The 18441-nt window shown below is 38.5% G+C and overlaps 4 protein-coding genes across 4 annotated transcripts in view; 1 reads left to right on the forward strand and 3 right to left on the reverse strand.

Annotated features, from left to right (window-relative positions):
* Window positions 1-5409, reverse strand: part of LOC113672257 (putative serine/threonine-protein kinase DDB_G0271682) — a 5879-nt gene extending 470 nt beyond the window's left edge. The window contains exons 1-3 of the mRNA XM_089199428.1: window positions 3336-5409; window positions 1659-2695; window positions 28-929 (exon numbers count right to left, since the gene is read on the reverse strand). Coding sequence (XP_089055554.1) covers window positions 28-929; window positions 1659-2633 — 1877 coding nt within the window. The 5' untranslated portion in view covers window positions 2634-2695; window positions 3336-5409. The remainder of the gene's footprint in view (window positions 1-27; window positions 930-1658; window positions 2696-3335) is intronic.
* A 902-nt stretch (window positions 5410-6311) lies between these two features.
* LOC149048205 (uncharacterized) lies at window positions 6312-15050 on the reverse strand. The gene is made up of 4 exons (XM_089201699.1): window positions 14644-15050; window positions 8614-8680; window positions 8050-8214; window positions 6312-7656 (listed from the first exon to the last, which is right to left on the reverse strand). Exons 1-4 carry the CDS (start codon window positions 14944-14946, stop codon window positions 7457-7459), a joined length of 735 nt encoding a protein of 244 aa, XP_089057825.1. The 5' UTR covers window positions 14947-15050; the 3' UTR covers window positions 6312-7456.
* Window positions 9814-12325, forward strand: LOC149048206 (uncharacterized). Its single transcript, XM_089201682.1, has 2 exons — window positions 9814-10037; window positions 10241-12325. Exons 1-2 carry the CDS (start codon window positions 9829-9831, stop codon window positions 11862-11864), a joined length of 1833 nt encoding a protein of 610 aa, XP_089057808.1. The 5' UTR covers window positions 9814-9828; the 3' UTR covers window positions 11865-12325.
* Window positions 11925-14089, reverse strand: LOC149048207 (uncharacterized). The gene has a single exon (XM_089201686.1). It carries the CDS (start codon window positions 14008-14010, stop codon window positions 12511-12513), a length of 1500 nt encoding a protein of 499 aa, XP_089057812.1. The 5' UTR covers window positions 14011-14089; the 3' UTR covers window positions 11925-12510.
* Window positions 15051-18441: the final 3391 nt, after the last annotated feature.

Genomic DNA, 18441 nt, shown 5'->3' on the forward strand with positions numbered 1-18441 from the left:
AGTTTTCCTCTCCACTGGTGACCTTGCCGCCACAGCAACACATTGGCACTGCTAACGTCCCGGTGGACAATTGGAGAAGGTAATTTGTGGTGGAGATAGCTCAATGCCCCAGCTACATCCTTAGAAATAAAGGAGATTTCTTGTTCTGAAAGACATCGCGAGGTTAACAATGATTCTAGACTTGTTTCCATGAGTTCTGTCACAATCAAAGGAAATCCTTCATCGTTAGTTGCTCCGATGAACTGGAGTAAGCAAGGGTGGCGGCATCTTGAAGCCACGTCTATCTTTTGCGCATACAAACTTTGGCTGTCAGGAGAAAGAAGAGTGTCGTGGATTTGCTTCACGGCGACAGCACAGCCATTGTACTTGCCCTCGAAGACCCTGCCCCATGATCCTTTGCCAAGCCATTCATCTGTCAGCTCAATTTGGTCACGTGGGATGATCCAGTCAGGTATTTCTCGACTTGGATGTATGCTGCTCGTCGTGTGCGGTTCATTTGCTTCTTGATGTATTTCCCTTGACTGATCTTTATCTTTAGCTCCTGTAGCAGCAGCCATTCTAAACATTTGCTCTATCTTCCCAATTGATGGTATATCGCCTTTCCTTACTGACTGGGAGTCAAACGAGGCCTCTATTTCAGAACTGATTTCCAGCACATCAGGTCGCCGCCTAGGGCCCATTTGCTCTATCTCTCCAATTGACGGTATATCGCCTTCCCTTTCTGACTGGGGTTCAAACAAGGCCTCTAGTTCAGAACTGATTTCCTGCATATCAGGTCGCCGCTCAGGGTTTGGCTGCACGCAACGTTGTATGAGGCTTTTAAACCTTTGGTTTGTCACTTGGGATATCTGTTCCTCTCGCTGATCAGGATCTGGCAATTTCTGTGTGCACATCTCACAGAGAAGAACTCCAAAACTGTACACATCAATCTGACAACAACAATATCAAAAGTATGATGAATTTTCATACAAAATTGATGCAGTAGCGGATAAACGAATACCACATGCTATTTGCAGCGTAATCAGTTTACCCATGCATGTAACCCAACATTATTAGCTACGTATACATGAATAAAAGGGGTAGGTTTCTAAAGAAACTGTGGTGCTGCGTCGGTGGAAGAGTATAACAGGGTAATTAAGTATTATCAACTGAGTTGATGATGTAAATAGGCCACCGTAAAGAGTTTGGGAAAGCTGACGTTTCGAGCGTTAGCCTTCGTCATCGCTCTGACGAAGGGCCATAACCGCAAAAGACCATTCGAGGAAAAAGGATCAGGAGCAACAAAATTAGGGTGTAAACTATTGTTTTCTTTCAGGTTATGTTTTTATTAGTCCATCCGATACATAAGATAGCAAGATTTTGCAGCTATCATTTTTTCAAAACGTATCTGATTAATTTTCTCTACTTCAAAACGTTTGTCTGCAGGGAGATATCCCTAAATTCGTTATTTCTCTGGCTTTGATTACATTTGTTACTGCAAAACCGAGATAAATGAGGCTTGACCTTACTGAAATAAGTGGGGCTTTTCAAGACAATCGTGTTCCTCCAGAAATTGCGTTCCCGATATCACTCAACGTACTAGGGACAGCTTCGAAAACTATGACGGAAATTGTGGGTTCAAGACGGCAGCTCATTTCTTCAACAATGTTATCACTTACCTTGACTGTCTGTTCGTCTTTAGTAAAAGCTTCAGGAGCACTATAGATCCGTGCTCCAGGCCCAGGTGTCATTATTTGCTGAATGCAATTAGCCGTACCATAATCTGACACTTTGCCCCGCCATTGCCGACCATGACGCCATAGCAACACGTTAGCACTGCTGAGATCGCGGTGGATGATGGGTAGAGGCTTAGTTTTGTGCAAGTAATTTAGAGCGAGCGCTACGTCCGAAGAGATGATGGAGATCTCTGAGTCAGAGAGAGGTTGTAACTGGGGGTCTAACAATGCTCGTAAGCTGGTTTCCATTAATTCTGTTACAAGCAGAGGAGGTCCTCCATCGTTAGTTGCCCCAATGAACTGCAGTAAATAAGGGTGGCGGCATCTTGAAGCAATCTTCATTTCTCTTTCAAATAAGGATCTGGAAAAAGAGGAGAGAACCAAGTTGTGAACTTGTTTCACAGCTACCTTGCAGCCTCTGAATCTTCCCAGGAGAACTTTTCCCCACGCACCTTCCCCAAGTATCTCTTTTGTCAAGAAAATCTCGTCGCGGGAAATAACCCATTCGCAGGACTCTTTTGGTCTGTGGTCATCTTGAGTTTGTTGAATTGTGGATAAAGACTCTTTCAGTCCTTTCACATGTTCTTTATTTACTTTGGACTCTGCTTTCAGGTTCAATACTTGTTGTTCAGCATCTTTCTTTGCCAGTGTTACTTCATCCAAATCCTCTTGGAGGTCTTTTAACCTTTCCATTAATTGACCCCTCTCTTTACTCCCACTTTGAGTTACTTCGTCTAAGTTTTCTTGGAGATCTTTTAGCTTTTCCATTAATTGATCTCTCTCTTCTCCTCCACTTTGAGTTACTTCGTCTAAGTTTTCTTGGAGTTCTTTTAGCTTTTCCATTAACTGATCTCTCTCTTCTCTTCCACTTTGTATTACTTCGTCTATGTTTTCTTGGAGTTCTTTTACCCTTTTCATCAATTGACTCCTCTCTTCCTTCCACTTTCTTCGTTGCTGGTCAAATAGTTCCAAGAGCGAATCTGCCAAGATGACAAATGACGAGAACGTTTATTGAACAAAGAAATATGATGCCTTGACGGGAACAAAAACAGTTACATTAAAAAAAACAACAACAACTACGCTGGTTTGATCAATTATTTTGAGCTGGGAGCAACTGAAAAAATTTCAAAGTCTTTATACATTTGAAAATTATATGTTTGCTTTGGTAGCTACCTTTACTCGATTAAGGTATTGTTCTCTCTGCGATTTAAGATTATTTTCCAGTTTTTGACGCTCTTCATCTTGTAGGGCAGACCTAGATTCTGAGATGAAAATAACGTAACCGGGTTTGTTTAATGGCGTGGGGAAGGAGGTCCAGTAAAAGGATCGTATTATTTTAACTTCGAAGCATAACAGAAAATTTATTCATGAAAAAATAATTCACCAAATGCAATTGCTAATCGAATTTAAGATGTGTCGATTCGGAGCTCAAAGGCCAATCTATTATTAAACCGTTATGTTTCTGTTTGTAATAAAGACATCGTGAACACACTTTCTCTTCAAATTCATAAGTCACTTCATCAGCTGAATGTTTGTGCTTCATTCTACTTCCTGCTTCATGCTACCTACCTTTCAAATGAACTTTTAAATTGTTAGAAAATCTACTTAAATAGTACTTACTTTTTTCGGACCACTGATTCTCAAGTGTTTCGTTTCTCTCAGTTAAGATGTTGATTTGTTCTCTCAGCGATTTTAGTTCATCTTCCAGTTTTTGACGCTCTTCATCGTGTCTGGCATCCTGAAAACAAACCTGTGCTTAATAAAATGTTTCACAACTTGTAGTGGTTTGATCCGAATCATGCACCTCTCCTTAAGTGTTTTGAGATCCTGTGCTTTGTTCCAAATTCGTTTGTTTGCTCTGCTGGCTGATCTTGAATTACATTTGAAGTACAGACCTGAATATTGGCTGATTAAAAAACTATAGAGAGGATTCAGAAAAGGCCAAGCGAAATGTGTATCACGTATATCCAGTTCATCAATGATCTGTTCCATATTTGCTCTCATTCCAGCATCTGGTTCCAGGCATCTTTGAACGACAGCTCGATAGTTAGAGTTGTTCACCCTATCAAGTTAGGTGTTGTCAGTTAAAAATGACAATTCTCTCTTCATTGGCAACTCGAAATTTCTATTTAGTTGAATAAAATGTGTGTAAGTTTGCCATCTGTGGGCTCACAATACTTTAAGAACTCAGAGCATGAGAGCACGAAATCCGACGGTTCCATGTCTCGTGGGCAACTCAGATCAGTGTTTTCGTACATTCACGCCGTTGACAAAACGGATAACAGCCTCCTCTATCCTCTAACTTGTTGTTTTCTCAGTTAGCTGGATAACATATGTAATTGAAGCTGCGGAAAAGTGCTGAGCTAAATTGTTTCTTTCATCGATTAATAAACGCAAAAGTTTATTAACAGGCCACTTAAAATAAAAACACAACAATAGTATACAATTTACATCAAACTGATAACATTCCATTTTCACAAAGTTATACGACGATAGAATCCGGCTTGGAGGACATCTCCAAATTTCTAATCAAGATTCTGCACATAACGTCAATAGAAAAACCGAGTTCAACTGAAAAGAACGTTCAGTGGAGATAAAAGTATCTTATTTCGACACATGATTCCCAAGATATCAACCGTTACAGATCACTTGAAATAAAACCAGTCAAGTCATCCAACATGCTACCTCGGAATGCTCGTGAGTAAACACGCAAGTGAAAAATGTGCCATCAACTCACATCAAATGTAACTAGTTCGAAACTCATCACCATGTTAAAAGCTTTATGGCCTGGATTACAACGGCATACAATTTGGATCTAAGTGATAAATGTTCGTTTCGTGATGCGACAGGCATCTCTTTGTAATCTTCATTCAGCCAGAATCCCTTGAGAGTTAACCTTTATGCCAACTTGACAATTATGTGTTGTTTTTCCATTTTACGCTTGTCTGTTTCGTATTATCAGTAAAAAGCGAGATCTTTACGGTTTGACTATTATTAGATGTAATGAAGAAGCATATACTATCAGTAACAACATTCTTAGACAAAGTGTGATCAAAAGCAATAGATTTGGAGCCAACATTCTTAATGGGCTAACTAATAAATTTTACTTCCTGATTTGACACTCCATTCGTCACGTATATCATGTCTACCAATTGAACGATAATTTTCAGAAACCTTTTACTGCTGTTTAGTTCCAAGTACGTAGAATTGAGAGACGCAATTCAGAGCACCAACAGCTGTAATTGCTTCTAAGTCTGATCTCCCAGACTAATGGATCGCAACTGACATATCAACTCTTACTGTCTTTATCAGTGGAAATGACTTACCTGTCCTTTTTCTCGGTAGAAAAACCGAAGTCGTTCCTCTAGAGAAATAATCTCCAAAAGAGCTTCAGCTAATGCGTCTGGAAGGAGTTCTAACTTATCGTCGAGGCCCTCGACGCAGCTCCTATCAAAGAAGACTTCGTTGCGATCGGCCACAACGAGCCGCGTTTCGTCATTTGGATCTTTCTGGAGTATCGTTCCTCTTTCTAATTCTTTGCCTCGCAACTTTTTAGACGCGTGGTAAATATGTCGCTTAAAGAGGGCGCACTCCTTAATATTTTGAGTGAGAATATAACTCGCAGTCATGCTGAATTTGTTAGTAACATCACAAAAAAGCAAATGTTATCATCATACTTTTCGGACGATACACAAGTGATAATCTTTCAAATAAACAATGCTGACACCGTTTAATGACACTGTATTTGAGGGGGGGGGGGGGACCTGAATAAAAGTATGGGTAGAGGTGTGGCGGGTCTCAGAACCGTGAATTATCATGGAAACAGAGTCGCGTACTCTGCGCCTCTCAATTGATCAGGAAGCTGAAGTAATTTAATTTAACTTATAATTTTCTCGTTCCTGTTTGTCATGTGCATGAGCATCATTTAAAATGAATATAATAATTGTTTATATATAATTGTTTCCCTAATCTATTGTCATCTTATGAACTCTTTACGTGCCACATAGAGGTCCTTTAAAGGAAGTGGATGGGTTGCGTGACGAGCATGAACGACCGCTGGAAATAAGGGAAATCTCGCTTCCCTTATTTTCTAAGAATACAACAAACAACAAAGTTAGGCGTAGTTGGAAGAACGCGTGTCGCCTCCTTTGGGCAATATTAGAGGAAACACGGATGGAAATCATTCTTTAATTGATGAGGGCGATATTAAAAATGTAAAGCAGAATTAATACCGCAAAAGTTTCGCAGGAGTGTAAATGGAAATTTTACACTAGAGTTTTTCCTTCGCAAGTTCCTTTGAAAAAAGGAGCCTTTTTCCATTTCTGTTGCCATCTTTGCTATCAGTTAATTGTGAATGGTTAACAACCATTTCCATAAACAGCATGATATCTGTAACAGCTGTTACAGATTCCCTTGTAAATTAGTTATGAGAATTTGGTATTCAATGATGGATAACAAAAATCTGCCTGATAACTTTGAGTATTCTCATCGCCTGTTTGCAGGATAATGTAAGGATATGATAGGGAGAAATTTCATGTAAATCTCTCCTTAAGAAAAGTAGTCAGTTAAGGGACCATACAAGTAGCTAAGAAATGATTGAGCCCACTGTTCAATTCTATTTGTTGTTTGATCGATCAAAATGAAGAAAATATGCAATTTACTACCTAGGAGGGTAATCTTAATCAATCAATATACTTCAATGTGCCACTCGCTTGTTGATTCTTGCGTTTTTCTTAGCATTTGGAATATTTCCATGTCAAACAACTTGAAATCAGTACACCCAAGAAAAATTAAACTAGCTATTACACTGTCACATGACAGGAATCCTATTTATATTTACACCCTTAGATCGTCTAAGGTCTAATCTTGGTTTTTACTCTAACTTTTCTAGCTGGCATCTAAAAGAGTAGTTAAGCTAATGGATATAACGGCGGATCAGCTTGCCATGACAATTTGCATGTGTAGGCCGGTATAAAGAGGTGTCTTGTTAGTACAGCGTAGTGGCTCGTGAAGCTAATCTATGTACGCCATCACGTGTGACATCAAGTGTGACAAATGGAACCATTCTGTGTGTTTTTTTTTCTTAATAGTGTCCAAAACTTCTTTTAATATTTCAGATAAACTTAAAAATCTAGTCGGTATAATACCCTTTCTTTTTATCCAAGATTGATGTCTACAGTTTGGAGTTCTTCTGTGTGAAATAAGCACTGGGGAATTACCAGACCCTAAGTGGCGTGAACAGCAAGTACGTAGCGTGAACAACTCTAACTATCGAGCTGTCATTCAAAGATGCCAGGAACCAGAGAACAGATATGGAACAGATTATTGATGGACTGGAAACTTTTAAGTTGATGGGAAATTTTCGAATGCCTACTGACACAATATGTGACAGGCATCATTTTTAAGCTTTCAACGAGTTTACGAAATTACTGTAAAACTGGAACCTTTAATGTTTTTAATAGGCTCACGTTTGGCTCACGTTGATTAATATTTACAAAATTTAAACTAGAAAGTTGAGCAGGAATTTTATTCAATTTAGCCTCGAACATAGACTCTTCAGAGCCTACGGACTTCAAGTAGAACGAAACATATATTAAATCTTGGCTGAATGATTTGTCAACTTGATATATCTCGACTTGAATCCAATCTCCTTTAAAGCCTTAACTTCTTCCACCACACATTGATCAGTGTTTGACAAAATACTTCAAGTTTTGTACTTTGGAGCCACTTATATGCAACTTCTAATTATTAGAAACTCTACGTAAATAGTATTTACTTTTTTCGGACAACTGATTCTCAAGTGTTTTAATTCCCTCAATTGAGGTGCTGATTTGTTCCCTCAGCAATTTTAGTTCATTTTCCAGTTTTTGACGCTCCTTATTTTGCCTGGCAGACGTAGATTCTGACCTTCTACTTCTGGGTGCTCTCCTCCCGTCAGCATCTGAGATTATAATAACGTTAGTAGGATTGTTGAATGGTGGTGGGGTGGAGGAGGAGAAGTTGTATAAAGGATCGTATTCGAATTTCAAAACGTATCAGAACGTTCGAAAATCAAAAAATTGTTCACAAAGAGCAGTTATTAGGTAAAATTAAAAACATGTTGAATCGAAGTTTAAATGAATCTGCTATTTAACATTTGCTTCATATTGTAAACTACATAAAGTAAACTCACTTGCTCTTTAAGTTCATAAATCGCTTCATAAACTGAACGTTTGTGCTTCGTTTTACTCCTTGCTTCATGTTACGCACCTTTTTATTCAACTTTCTAAAAATCTTGAATTATTAGAAAACGTACTTAAAACCGAGGCATATTCATATCTACATTAGTACTTACCAATTTCGGTCAACTGCTGTTTAACTGCTTCTTTTTTTGCAGTCAAGTCTTTGATTTGTTCTCTCTGTAATTTTAGTTCATTTTCCAGTTTTTGACGCTCTTCGTCGTGTCGGGTAGACCTAGATTCTGACCTTCTACGTCTGGGTGATATCTTCCCGTCAGCATCTGAGATTTATAATGACACAAGTGGGATTGTTCAGTGGTGAAGAGGGTGGGGGGAAGTAGAGACACTATAAAACGATCACGAGATTTTCAAAACATATCAGAAAGTTTGAATATGAAAAAATTATTTACCAAGTGCAGTTACATGAATGACATGAACACATGTTGAATTTCAAAGTATAGCAAAAGTTTAAATACACGAAACGATAATTCACTAAAGTGGAGGTAAACGAATAAACATCGATATGCAAACATAACTATCGTCGGAAATTTATTTAGTAAGGTGCTAATTCCGGTAAGCTAGGCAGAGAGAGTTCTATTCCATACTATTCCACCTAATCATCCTCGTGACCTACACTCAGTATCTAACTGAAATGATGTCTTTGATAGAATCGTACATACCTTCTGTAAAAGATGCTCTTGGTCTCAACAGTTCAGCGTCTGAGTAAGTGTCCTCCCGATTGCCTTCCTAAAAAGAAACCTATACTTAACTCTTGGTTTCTCTTATAACTGGGTTAAATAAAATGTTTTACAACTTGTTCTGGTTTGATCTGAATCATGCACCCCTCCTTGTGTGTTTTGAGATCCTGCACTTTGTTCTAAATTTGTTTGTTTTGCTAGCTGATCTTGAATCACATTTCTGTGAAGTATAGATCTGAATATTGGCTGATTCAAAAAACTTTAGAGAGGAGTTAGAAAAAGCCAAACGAATCGTATGTTATATAAATTTAGTTCATCAATGATCTGTTCCATATCTGCTCTGATTCCAGCATCTGGTACCAGGCATCTTTGACTGACAGCTCGATAGTTAGAGTTGTTCACCCTATCAAGTTGCTGTTGTCAGTTAAAACTGACAATGCCCTCTTCATAGGAAATTCCAAATGTATATTTAGTTAAATCTAATGTGTATAAATTTGCAATCTGTGGGCTCAGGATACTTTGAGAACTAAGAGCATCAGAGCACGAAAACCGAAGGCTCCATGTCTCGTGGGCAACTCAGATCATTGATTTTTTTTTTTTACGTTCACGCCGTTGACAAAACAGATAACAGCCTCCTTTATCCGTTGGCCGGATAACACATGCAATTGGAGCTGCAGAAAAATCCTAAACTAAATTGTTTCGTTCATCGATTAATAGATGCAAAAGCTTATTAATGGGCTACTTAAATACAAATACATTGAGAGGATACAATTTGCATCAAACTGATTACGTTCAATTTTTTCACAAAGTTATACGACAATAGAATCGATCCGGCTTGGAGGACATCTCTAAATTTCTCATCAAGATTCTGTACATAAAGTCAATAGAAACATCGAGATGAACTGAAAAGAACGTTGAGTGGAGATAAATGCATTTTATTTCGACACATGATTACTAAGATATCAACCGATATAGATCACTTGAAATGAAAACCAGTCAAGTCATCAAACATGTTATGACTGAATGCTCGTGAGCAAACACGCAAGTGAAAAATGTGCAATCAACTCACATCAAATGTAAATTATTCGAAACTCATCACCATGTTAAAAACTTTATGGCCTGGATTACGGCGGGACACAATTCCCCATGTTCTAAACGAGTTGGGGATTGGGTCCGAATTGGGACCGCAAAGCATCTATGGATTGTTTGAAGGGACAGATTTTCCAAATCAATATGGCTGAAAGCGAGAGCAAAGCCAAACTAACTGTTAAACTAACTCAGGAAGATATTCCTGGGGCAAAACTTCCAAGGGATTCTGTTGAAAAATGTAGCGTTGTCCAGTTGAAGAGGTGGCTGCTTTGCAGAGGTGCAAAAACGACGGGAACAAAGAAAGCTTTAGTGTCGAGGTTCGTATCGAAGCTGGCAACTTTTAAACTAAGAACCTTTACACGCAATAAGTTATTTTTATTTATAACAACTTTATTTGTAATTATATGCCTTTTCAGAATTATTATTAAAATTTCCTAAGAGTAAAAATTTAATATAATCGAAATTTTCGAATTTAATAAAGTCCTCTCGTACTTATGAGTGCTCTAATTTTGACTTATAGAGTACACGACTACATCAAGCATGGATTTGATGTTAAATACTTGCGTGATCCGGATGGCGGCGTCAATTTGTTACGGAAAAAAGCTCAACTTGGCGTACTTGAGAATCAAGAGCCTGAAGTAAAGGATTCATTCCCAAAAGAAGGATTCCAACCAGATATAAAGGCACTACCAAAAATATCATTTGGAACTGTGTGGAGATTTATGATCGAAGGTGTAGAATGTAAAAAGCAGCTCTCCACTGCTAAGCCACTTGTTAAAGGATTCAACTTTTTTAAATCTGGTCATGTCCTGTACATAGGCCACCTACAACAAAATGGCAAGCACTACATCAAAAGCCAAGTCCTCCCATCTATGAAAAAGGACAAAGTTTATACATGCTACTTAGTTATTAGTTCACTTGGAAAGATGCTAAGAGCCCACTGCAAATGCCCTGCTGGCATAGATGGGAGATGTAACCATGTTGCATCAACACTTTTTGCTTTAGAAAACTATTGTAAAGTAAGGGAAAAACTGGATGAGTCTGATGAGTCATGCACCTCCAAACCATGCAAGTGGAATGTGCCACGAAAGAGAAAAGGTGCAATACAGCCCATAAATGAGATGACTTTTGTGAAGCACGACTACACGAAAGAGAAGAAGATACGTAAGCTTCATCACTCTCCAGTAAATGCAAACCAAAATGCTTGTCGCGATGAAAACAAGTCAAGGTTTTTTGAAATGATGAAGGAGTACCAGAGGGTATCAGGAAACACTGTAGCTTGGACACATATACTGCCTCAGGAAGTAAAGAAACTTCAGGATGTAAAGGATTCTCTGCTTTCACCAGTCAAATGTCATCCCATGTCAGCAAAAGAGCTAAAAGAAAAGTTTGAAAAAGCAAAGAGAAATCTTATGGTTGATGATTTACAAAGGCAAGATATTGAGGAACAAACTAGAGGTCAATCAAACACTGAATTATGGCATCGCCACAGACAACCAAGGATTACTGCCACAAAATGTTACCGTGTAGCTGTACAGAGAGAAAGTACGTCCCCTACTAAGATAATTAAAGATATACTTGGTTACAACAAGGCCTATCAAAGTAAGTCAATGGAGGAAGGACTGAAAATGGAAGACCAGATTATCAATGATTACAAGCTTCTCAAGCAAAGTCAAGGAGATGAAGGCATAACAGTCTCAAAATGTGGGTTTTTTGTTTCAAAAGAACATGGTTACCTTGGTGCTAGCCCCGATGGCCTTGTACATGATCCATCAGCCTCTGATTCAGAGGGACTTATAGAAGTTAAGTATGTCCAGACATCAAAGGATGAAACACTAGAAAAGGCATTGTTACGCAAGAGCATTTGCAAAAAGAACAGTAATGCATTGAGATTAAATGACAAACACAAATACTTCTACCAAGTCCATCAGCAAATGTTTGTTACTGGAAGAAAGTGGACAGATTTTGTTGTAAAGGGTTCAGGCTGTGATTCACTGTTTTGTGAAAGAGTACATTTTTCAATAGACCGCTGGAAGTCTATTTTGCCCAAGCTAGAATCCTTTTTTAATGACTGGATTGTTCCAGAACTTGTGTATCCTAGAGTCAAGTATGGAATTCCTAAATTGAATGCTCGTTCAGTTTAAAACAGTCAAAATCAATGTGTTCATTTCAGTAAAAGTGTGTAATTTAAGAAAACTATACAATGAAATAGGCAAATCAAAATTTAATGGGAATTAGTGGTTTGCCCAAATTATGTTGCACACTTTTTAGTACTATCAGAGTGTAAACAATATATTTGTGAAGGTAGAATGGTTTTCAAAAGCCTGTGAAACACGTACTAAGTTTTGTACATGTTTAGTGCTTTTCTGCTTAAATGCTTTTGTTTCTATTGTTTAATACTGGCACTATTAGAAAGTAAATAGTATTAATTGTTTCACAGGTTTTTTAAAAACCACCCTATAGGTATTTGCTATAGCTAAGATTAGATAAACTTTGTCTTGAAAGAAACAGCGATCTGTTTTGTCTATACACATTAACTCAGTATTTTTATACATTGTACACAGTTATGTTCATATTTGACTGAGTAAAATATTTACTAACTACATGTGTAGTGTGCTTGGATTATTGTAATGACTTATAACCAGTCTGGTTACAGTCCAGTGGTATGATGGCAATATCATAATACATTATCAAACACTAGTTTATCAATGCTATTTTAATGCAAGGCAATAAAACATAAATCCATACCATTGTTAAGTATTAAAATGTTGCTTTATATTCACATAAATTTTAATTAATCAAAGGAGGGTAAAAATTAGAAAGTCCAGCCACTACAAATAACATATCAGATGCTATGGGGGCAAGAGTAATTGGAATTCGGTGGTCAAAGATGTGCCAATTCTTTATTCTCTCCATCAATCGCTCAACATGTACTCTCAAACTGGCAACAATCTTGTTGTGGTTGGTTTCTTCTTTTGAGAATTGTGTATCTTTAACCAAAAATGCTGGTCTAATCAGTTCTGCTCCCACAGAAGCAAGCTCATCAGTGCAGTTGAACCCTTTGTCTGCCATAACTTGATCATAAGGTTGTAACTTGTCCAACAGTCCACTTTGAGCTGTTATTTCCTTGTCAGAAGTTGAACCAGGAAATAGCTCACTGACAAAACATAAAGCACCACTGGGTGTTATACCAAGCAAGGCTTTCATCGTCGTTCTAGACTTGTATGACGAGTAGCAAGCAGATTGAGAATTAAGTGCTGAAGGTTTCTCCATCTCAAACTCTGTACAGTCCACAATAATGACACAGTCTGGATAGAAGGATTTGAAAATGTCAGGCATGTAAAGTTTGAGAACTTCCCTGGGTGGAATAGTAATAAGTGGCTCAAACTGTCCCCTCAGAAATCTCGTCCAGGCCCTTGAAACTTTGGATACAAGGGGTCTTGAGACACTAAACCGATGAGCAAGGTCCTTTTCCAGCAATCCAAGCCTTAATCTCACTAGTGTCAAAGTAAACTCTTGGAACTTGGTTAAACATCGAGGTCTGCCACACTGAATTCCTGGGTGCGTTCGTTCATGTTCATATTCAATATGCTCTGCTGCATCTTTAACCATGTCGAAACATATCAGCAGTGCATTATAGTCTGGTAAACCAGTATAAAAGGCAATGTCTTCAGCATTGTCTTTATATTTCTCAATATCGAAACGAAAGTTTTCAAGAGAGTGTCTTAGTCTTTTTGTTTCTTGCTCGAGTTTTAAGTTTGCCTCGAGTAGGTTTGCATTTTCTTCACTCAACTTGGCATTTTTCTCCAGCAGCTGATTCTTTTCATTTGTCAATTCACTGATGTCCTTTTTAAGCTTTTGCAACTCCTTTAACATTGTTTCGATTTCCAATCCTGTGAGAGATGTTTGTGTCTCACGATTGTTCTCATGTTCGACTGTCACTGATGCTTGTGCCATGTCTTTCTTTTCCTCCCTCTTCTTCTTTTTTGCTTCCTGAATTGCCAGATTTTCTTCGAAGCTGATGACTCTTTTTAGCTGTCGTCTAGTGCTTTCTGCCTTTTTCCAAGGAAATATAGTCGGCAGATGAGCTCGACTGAGTTTCTCGCCACCTTCGAAATGGTCTGAGCAAATTCGAGTATTTGTGGAGTCCAATTTTAGCGAATCATTCTTCAAAATGACTTTGTATTGCTTTCTGGTAAACTCATCTTTCGGTAATCTGTAGAAATGCAGATGTGAAGCGTTCCTAAAGCTGTTTGTACAGCCAGGAACGCAACAATTATAGTGAGGCATTTCAGAATTACTTTGTAAATATGACTCGTCTGTCCCTTCAATCAATCCATAGATGCTTTGCGGTCCCAACTCGAACCCAATCCCTGACTCGTTTAGAACATGGGGAATTTGGATCTAAGCGATAAATGTTCGTTTCGTGATGCGACAGGCATCTTTTTGTAATTTTCATTCATCCAGAATCCCTTGAGATTTAACCTTTATGCCAGCCTAGCAATCATGTGTTGTTTTTCCATTTTAGGCTTATCTGTTTCGTATTATCAGTAAAAGGCGAGATCTTTATGGTGTGATTATTCTTGGATATTTGTAATGAAGAAGTATGTGCTATTAGTTACAACATTCCTAGACAAAGTGTGATCAGAAGCATTTGATTTAATTAGAGCCATCGTTCATAATGGGCTGACTTACAAGTTTTACTTCCTGAATCGACACTGTAGTCGTCACGTATATTATGTCTACCAATAGAACGATAATTTTCAGAAAACTTTTACTGCTGTTTGGTTCCAATTACGTAGAACTGAAAGACCCAATTCAAAGCACTTACAGTTGTAATTACTTCAAAGTCTGATCTCCCAGACTAATGCATCGCAACTAACATATCAACTCTTAGTGTCTTTATCAGTGGAAATGACTCACCCGTCTTGTTTCTCGGTTGAAAAACCGAAGTCGTTCCTCCAGAGAAATAATCTCCAAAAGGTCTTCAGCTAATGCGTCTGGAAGGAGTTCTAACTTATCGTCGAGGCCCTCGACGCAGCTCCTATCGAAGAAGACTTCGTTGCGATCAGCTACAACGAACCGCGTTTTGTCATTTGGATCTTTCTGGAGTATCGTTCCTCTTTCTAATTCTTTGCCTCGCAACTTTTTAGACGCGTGGTAAATATGTCGCTTAAAGAGGGCGCACTCCCTAATATTCTGAATGAGAATATAACTCGCAGTCATGCCGAATTTGTTAGTAAAATCGCAAAGAGAGCGAATGTTATCCACATACTTTTCAGACAGCACGCAAGTGATAATCTTTCAAAAACACGATACTGACACCGTTTAATGACACTCTACTTGAGGGGGGGGATTGAATAAAAGTATGGGTAGAGGTGTGGCGGGTCTCAGAACCGTGAATTATTATGAAAAAAGACCCGCATACTTTGCGCCTCTGGTGGAAAGAAAAATCGATCAGGAAGCTGCACTAGTAATTCGAAAGTCATTTTGGTGAAAACTTCCTGGCTGAAGAAGCTTTGAATTGAAATAACCAGCGTTAGCAGAGTCATTTTCGATAGATTCATAGAACTCAGTATTAAGTCAGTCGGCAAAAAATATTATTCAGTAAAAACAACACTAAATCTGAAACTAGCCGCCAAAGGAACCTTGACTGAGCTTGACAGGTTAACAATAACAATCCATAACCCTCTTTGTGGGAAAGATTTTTTTGCCTAGATGCAGGAATGAGAGAAAATTTACATTGATAACAGTTTTAATAAAAAAATTCAGTTTTAATCAAAACTTAAGGTAATAACATAAAGAGTGCACAAAATGAACTCATGAATCATAAGAATTATGAAATTTTCCAGCAAAACAGTTTCAAAATACAATGTAACCTCGATGGCGTACTCTATCCTCGGCGGCGGCTCTAATCTTGATCGTCACGGCGTTGATAACTCACACTTACGCGGAGAATATATCGTGTCTAAAAGCGGTAGCAATCCTCTTCTTCTATCAATACAGTATCTCCATTACAAAAAAAGACCTCAGCCTAATGTTATTATTCTGCTGGAGACCTTGGGGTGAACCAGGTACCCCAAGTTTGTTACTGCAGATGTATTTATAACACCGTGATAAAACAAGTGTAGATGTCTCTTCTTCTCTAGCGTGACAATCAATTAAAATTGAGCAAATTAATCGGTTTAATTTTGAAAAGGTCTGTTGTGTCGCAACAGTAAGGCGCAAGGTATCGAAGCAGAAATGGCCCTTTGAGCGCAATTGAGACATGTCGATTCGAGGCTTGAATGGATTTACTATAAAACCGTTTTGCTTTAAGTTATATTCTATACTGTATAAACTCACCTTCTCAGATTCACGAGTCGTAATTTTCATTCTACTTCCTGCTTCTGTCACGAACCGTTCTACTGAACCTTCTAGAAATCCTCAATTATTACTGGGAATACCTACTACCTATATCAAGCATTAGCGAAGCGTAAATTTGTCAAATTTGTGGTTGCTACTGAAATGCCCTGTGTTCATACAAGCTGTTATGAGACTAAGACTTGTGTCGCTTACTCCACAGTTACTCCCGAACTTGTGCGAAAACGGCATAATAAAAAGCACTAGACCCTGTGAGCAGGGTAACTGGGATACCTGGATGGTACTTGATCCTTGGAATCAAGTGTAGTGATACTGGTGTCGGATAAGTATTCTGAAATAGTGCGCTCAAGTCTGGCCAAGGGCATACACCTATTTCAAAACATAGGCATGCTATGCGTGCAAGAGTTCCTTTTTTGTAGGGTGGGTGGATTACTTGAAACATTGTGAGTGATGTCTACATTCTTGCAAAAGGAGAGAAGAATATCAATGTGACAAAGAACGAAAATGTCGAATTACCTCACTCACAGGTATTTTGTGGTAGATTATGTGTGTTTTGCGAATAAATGTAACCAAAAATAAACTATTGGTGCCACGGATACCTGTTAGTACAAAATGCAGACAGCAGACTGCAGACCTGATACAAAATATAGACTGCAGACTGCAGAGTGGGTACAAAATGCAGACTAAGAATATGAAGAGTTTTACGTCTGGTACATAATAACATTTCATCTTACAGCTTACCGAGCGTCACGCAATCGCTTTTCTGCAATCCGCCTTCACGATTACTTGCATTATTGTGGAATATTCCTGGCCCATTTCTTGATGAAAATCGATCGCAATATTATTTCAAGCCTTCAATATAGTCTTCTTACTTTGCGTGCGAGTTGGTTGGTGTGATGTCTGTACAGATTTTATCAACGTAATAAAAGTAGATGATGTGAACAACAGTGATGGTAAAGCAAGCTTAAAACGGCAGAAATCGCCAGAAAATACAACGGATACACAGAGTATGAGTAAGTTTTATTGATTTTACGAGAAAAATGTTCATATTTCGAAATATGTATCGTTGTAAATCGACCATACTTCGTTCCCTGCACTATTCCTTATAACGTGCAGTTCCTCTCGTAACTTAAGACCGAGTCACATAACGCGTGACGCGTTCATGAATTAATCTTTGGCTTTTTCTCGAGACGTGAGCTTGGGCCGCTTGTGACAAGACAATTGCGTAAACAATATTTAACATAACAACATTATACACAAAAAAACGCAGGGTTTTGGATCACGTATTTATTAAAAAAGAATATCCATACAACTACAATGAAAACAAACATAAGATTCACCTTTCTGATCGTGAAATTAATACCATTCGTACTGTTATCGTAGCTACGTTCCTTGCCATCAAGTGAATCCAACATGTCGTCTTTCTTCACAAGCAGTTTGCATCCCATATAGTTATGTTCTTCAGTCTCACGGTAGTAGCGTTGTTCAATAGATTGCATAGAGTATATGCAGTTTGGTTTCAAATTTCAGATTTTGCTTTTTACAACAAGTGAACGTTTTTCAACTAAGACATTGGCATACTTAGCATACAAGGCATTCAAGGCTTTCATGGCTTTCAAGCGTTCGCAACTCAATCCGTTCCAAAATTACCGCTCAATAACATCTTTCAGTGTGGATTAGCCGCGATTAATACTACGTGTATATGCGTCTGTAAGTATTTTGCGCGTGTGCGCTATAATGCTCCAGGAGATCGCAATCCAAATACGTTGAAATACAAAACAACTGACCAAAGAGTTTTATAAGCAAAATCTCGTGTTCGTCATGTGACCCGGCCCTGTCTGTGCATGACAACGTCAATCATCATCAAGATAACACGCGTGATCAGCATGTAAACACCTCATTGGATCACAGTTAGTTGTCATGGTGTTGAGGGATAACACGCGTGATCAGTATGTGAACACCTCATTGGATCACAGTTAGTTGTCATGGTGTTGAGGGCCCAATGACCTCTGGGTACTATTGCGCAATTTTTCCATTTTGTGGCGGAGGAAAAAAAAACTAGACCCTGTGAGCAGGGTAACTGGGATACCTGGATGGTACTGGATCCGTGGAATCAAGTGTAATGATACTACGCGTGTCGGACTAGTATACTGAAATAGTGAGCTCAAGTCTGGCCAAGGGCATACACCTGTCTCAAAACATAGGCATGCTATGCATGCAAGAGTTGTTTTTTGTAGGGTGGGTGGATTACTTGAAACATTGTAAGTGGTCCACATTGTTACAAAAGGAAAGAAGATTATTAACGCAGGAAAGAATGAAAATGTCGAATTACCTCACACACAGGTATTTTGTGGCAGA

The sequence above is a fragment of the Pocillopora damicornis genome, chromosome 3 (assembly GCF_964200805.1).
Source record: "Pocillopora damicornis chromosome 3, jaPocDami1.2, whole genome shotgun sequence".
In the NCBI taxonomy this organism is placed as follows: Eukaryota; Metazoa; Cnidaria; class Anthozoa; order Scleractinia; family Pocilloporidae; genus Pocillopora; species Pocillopora damicornis.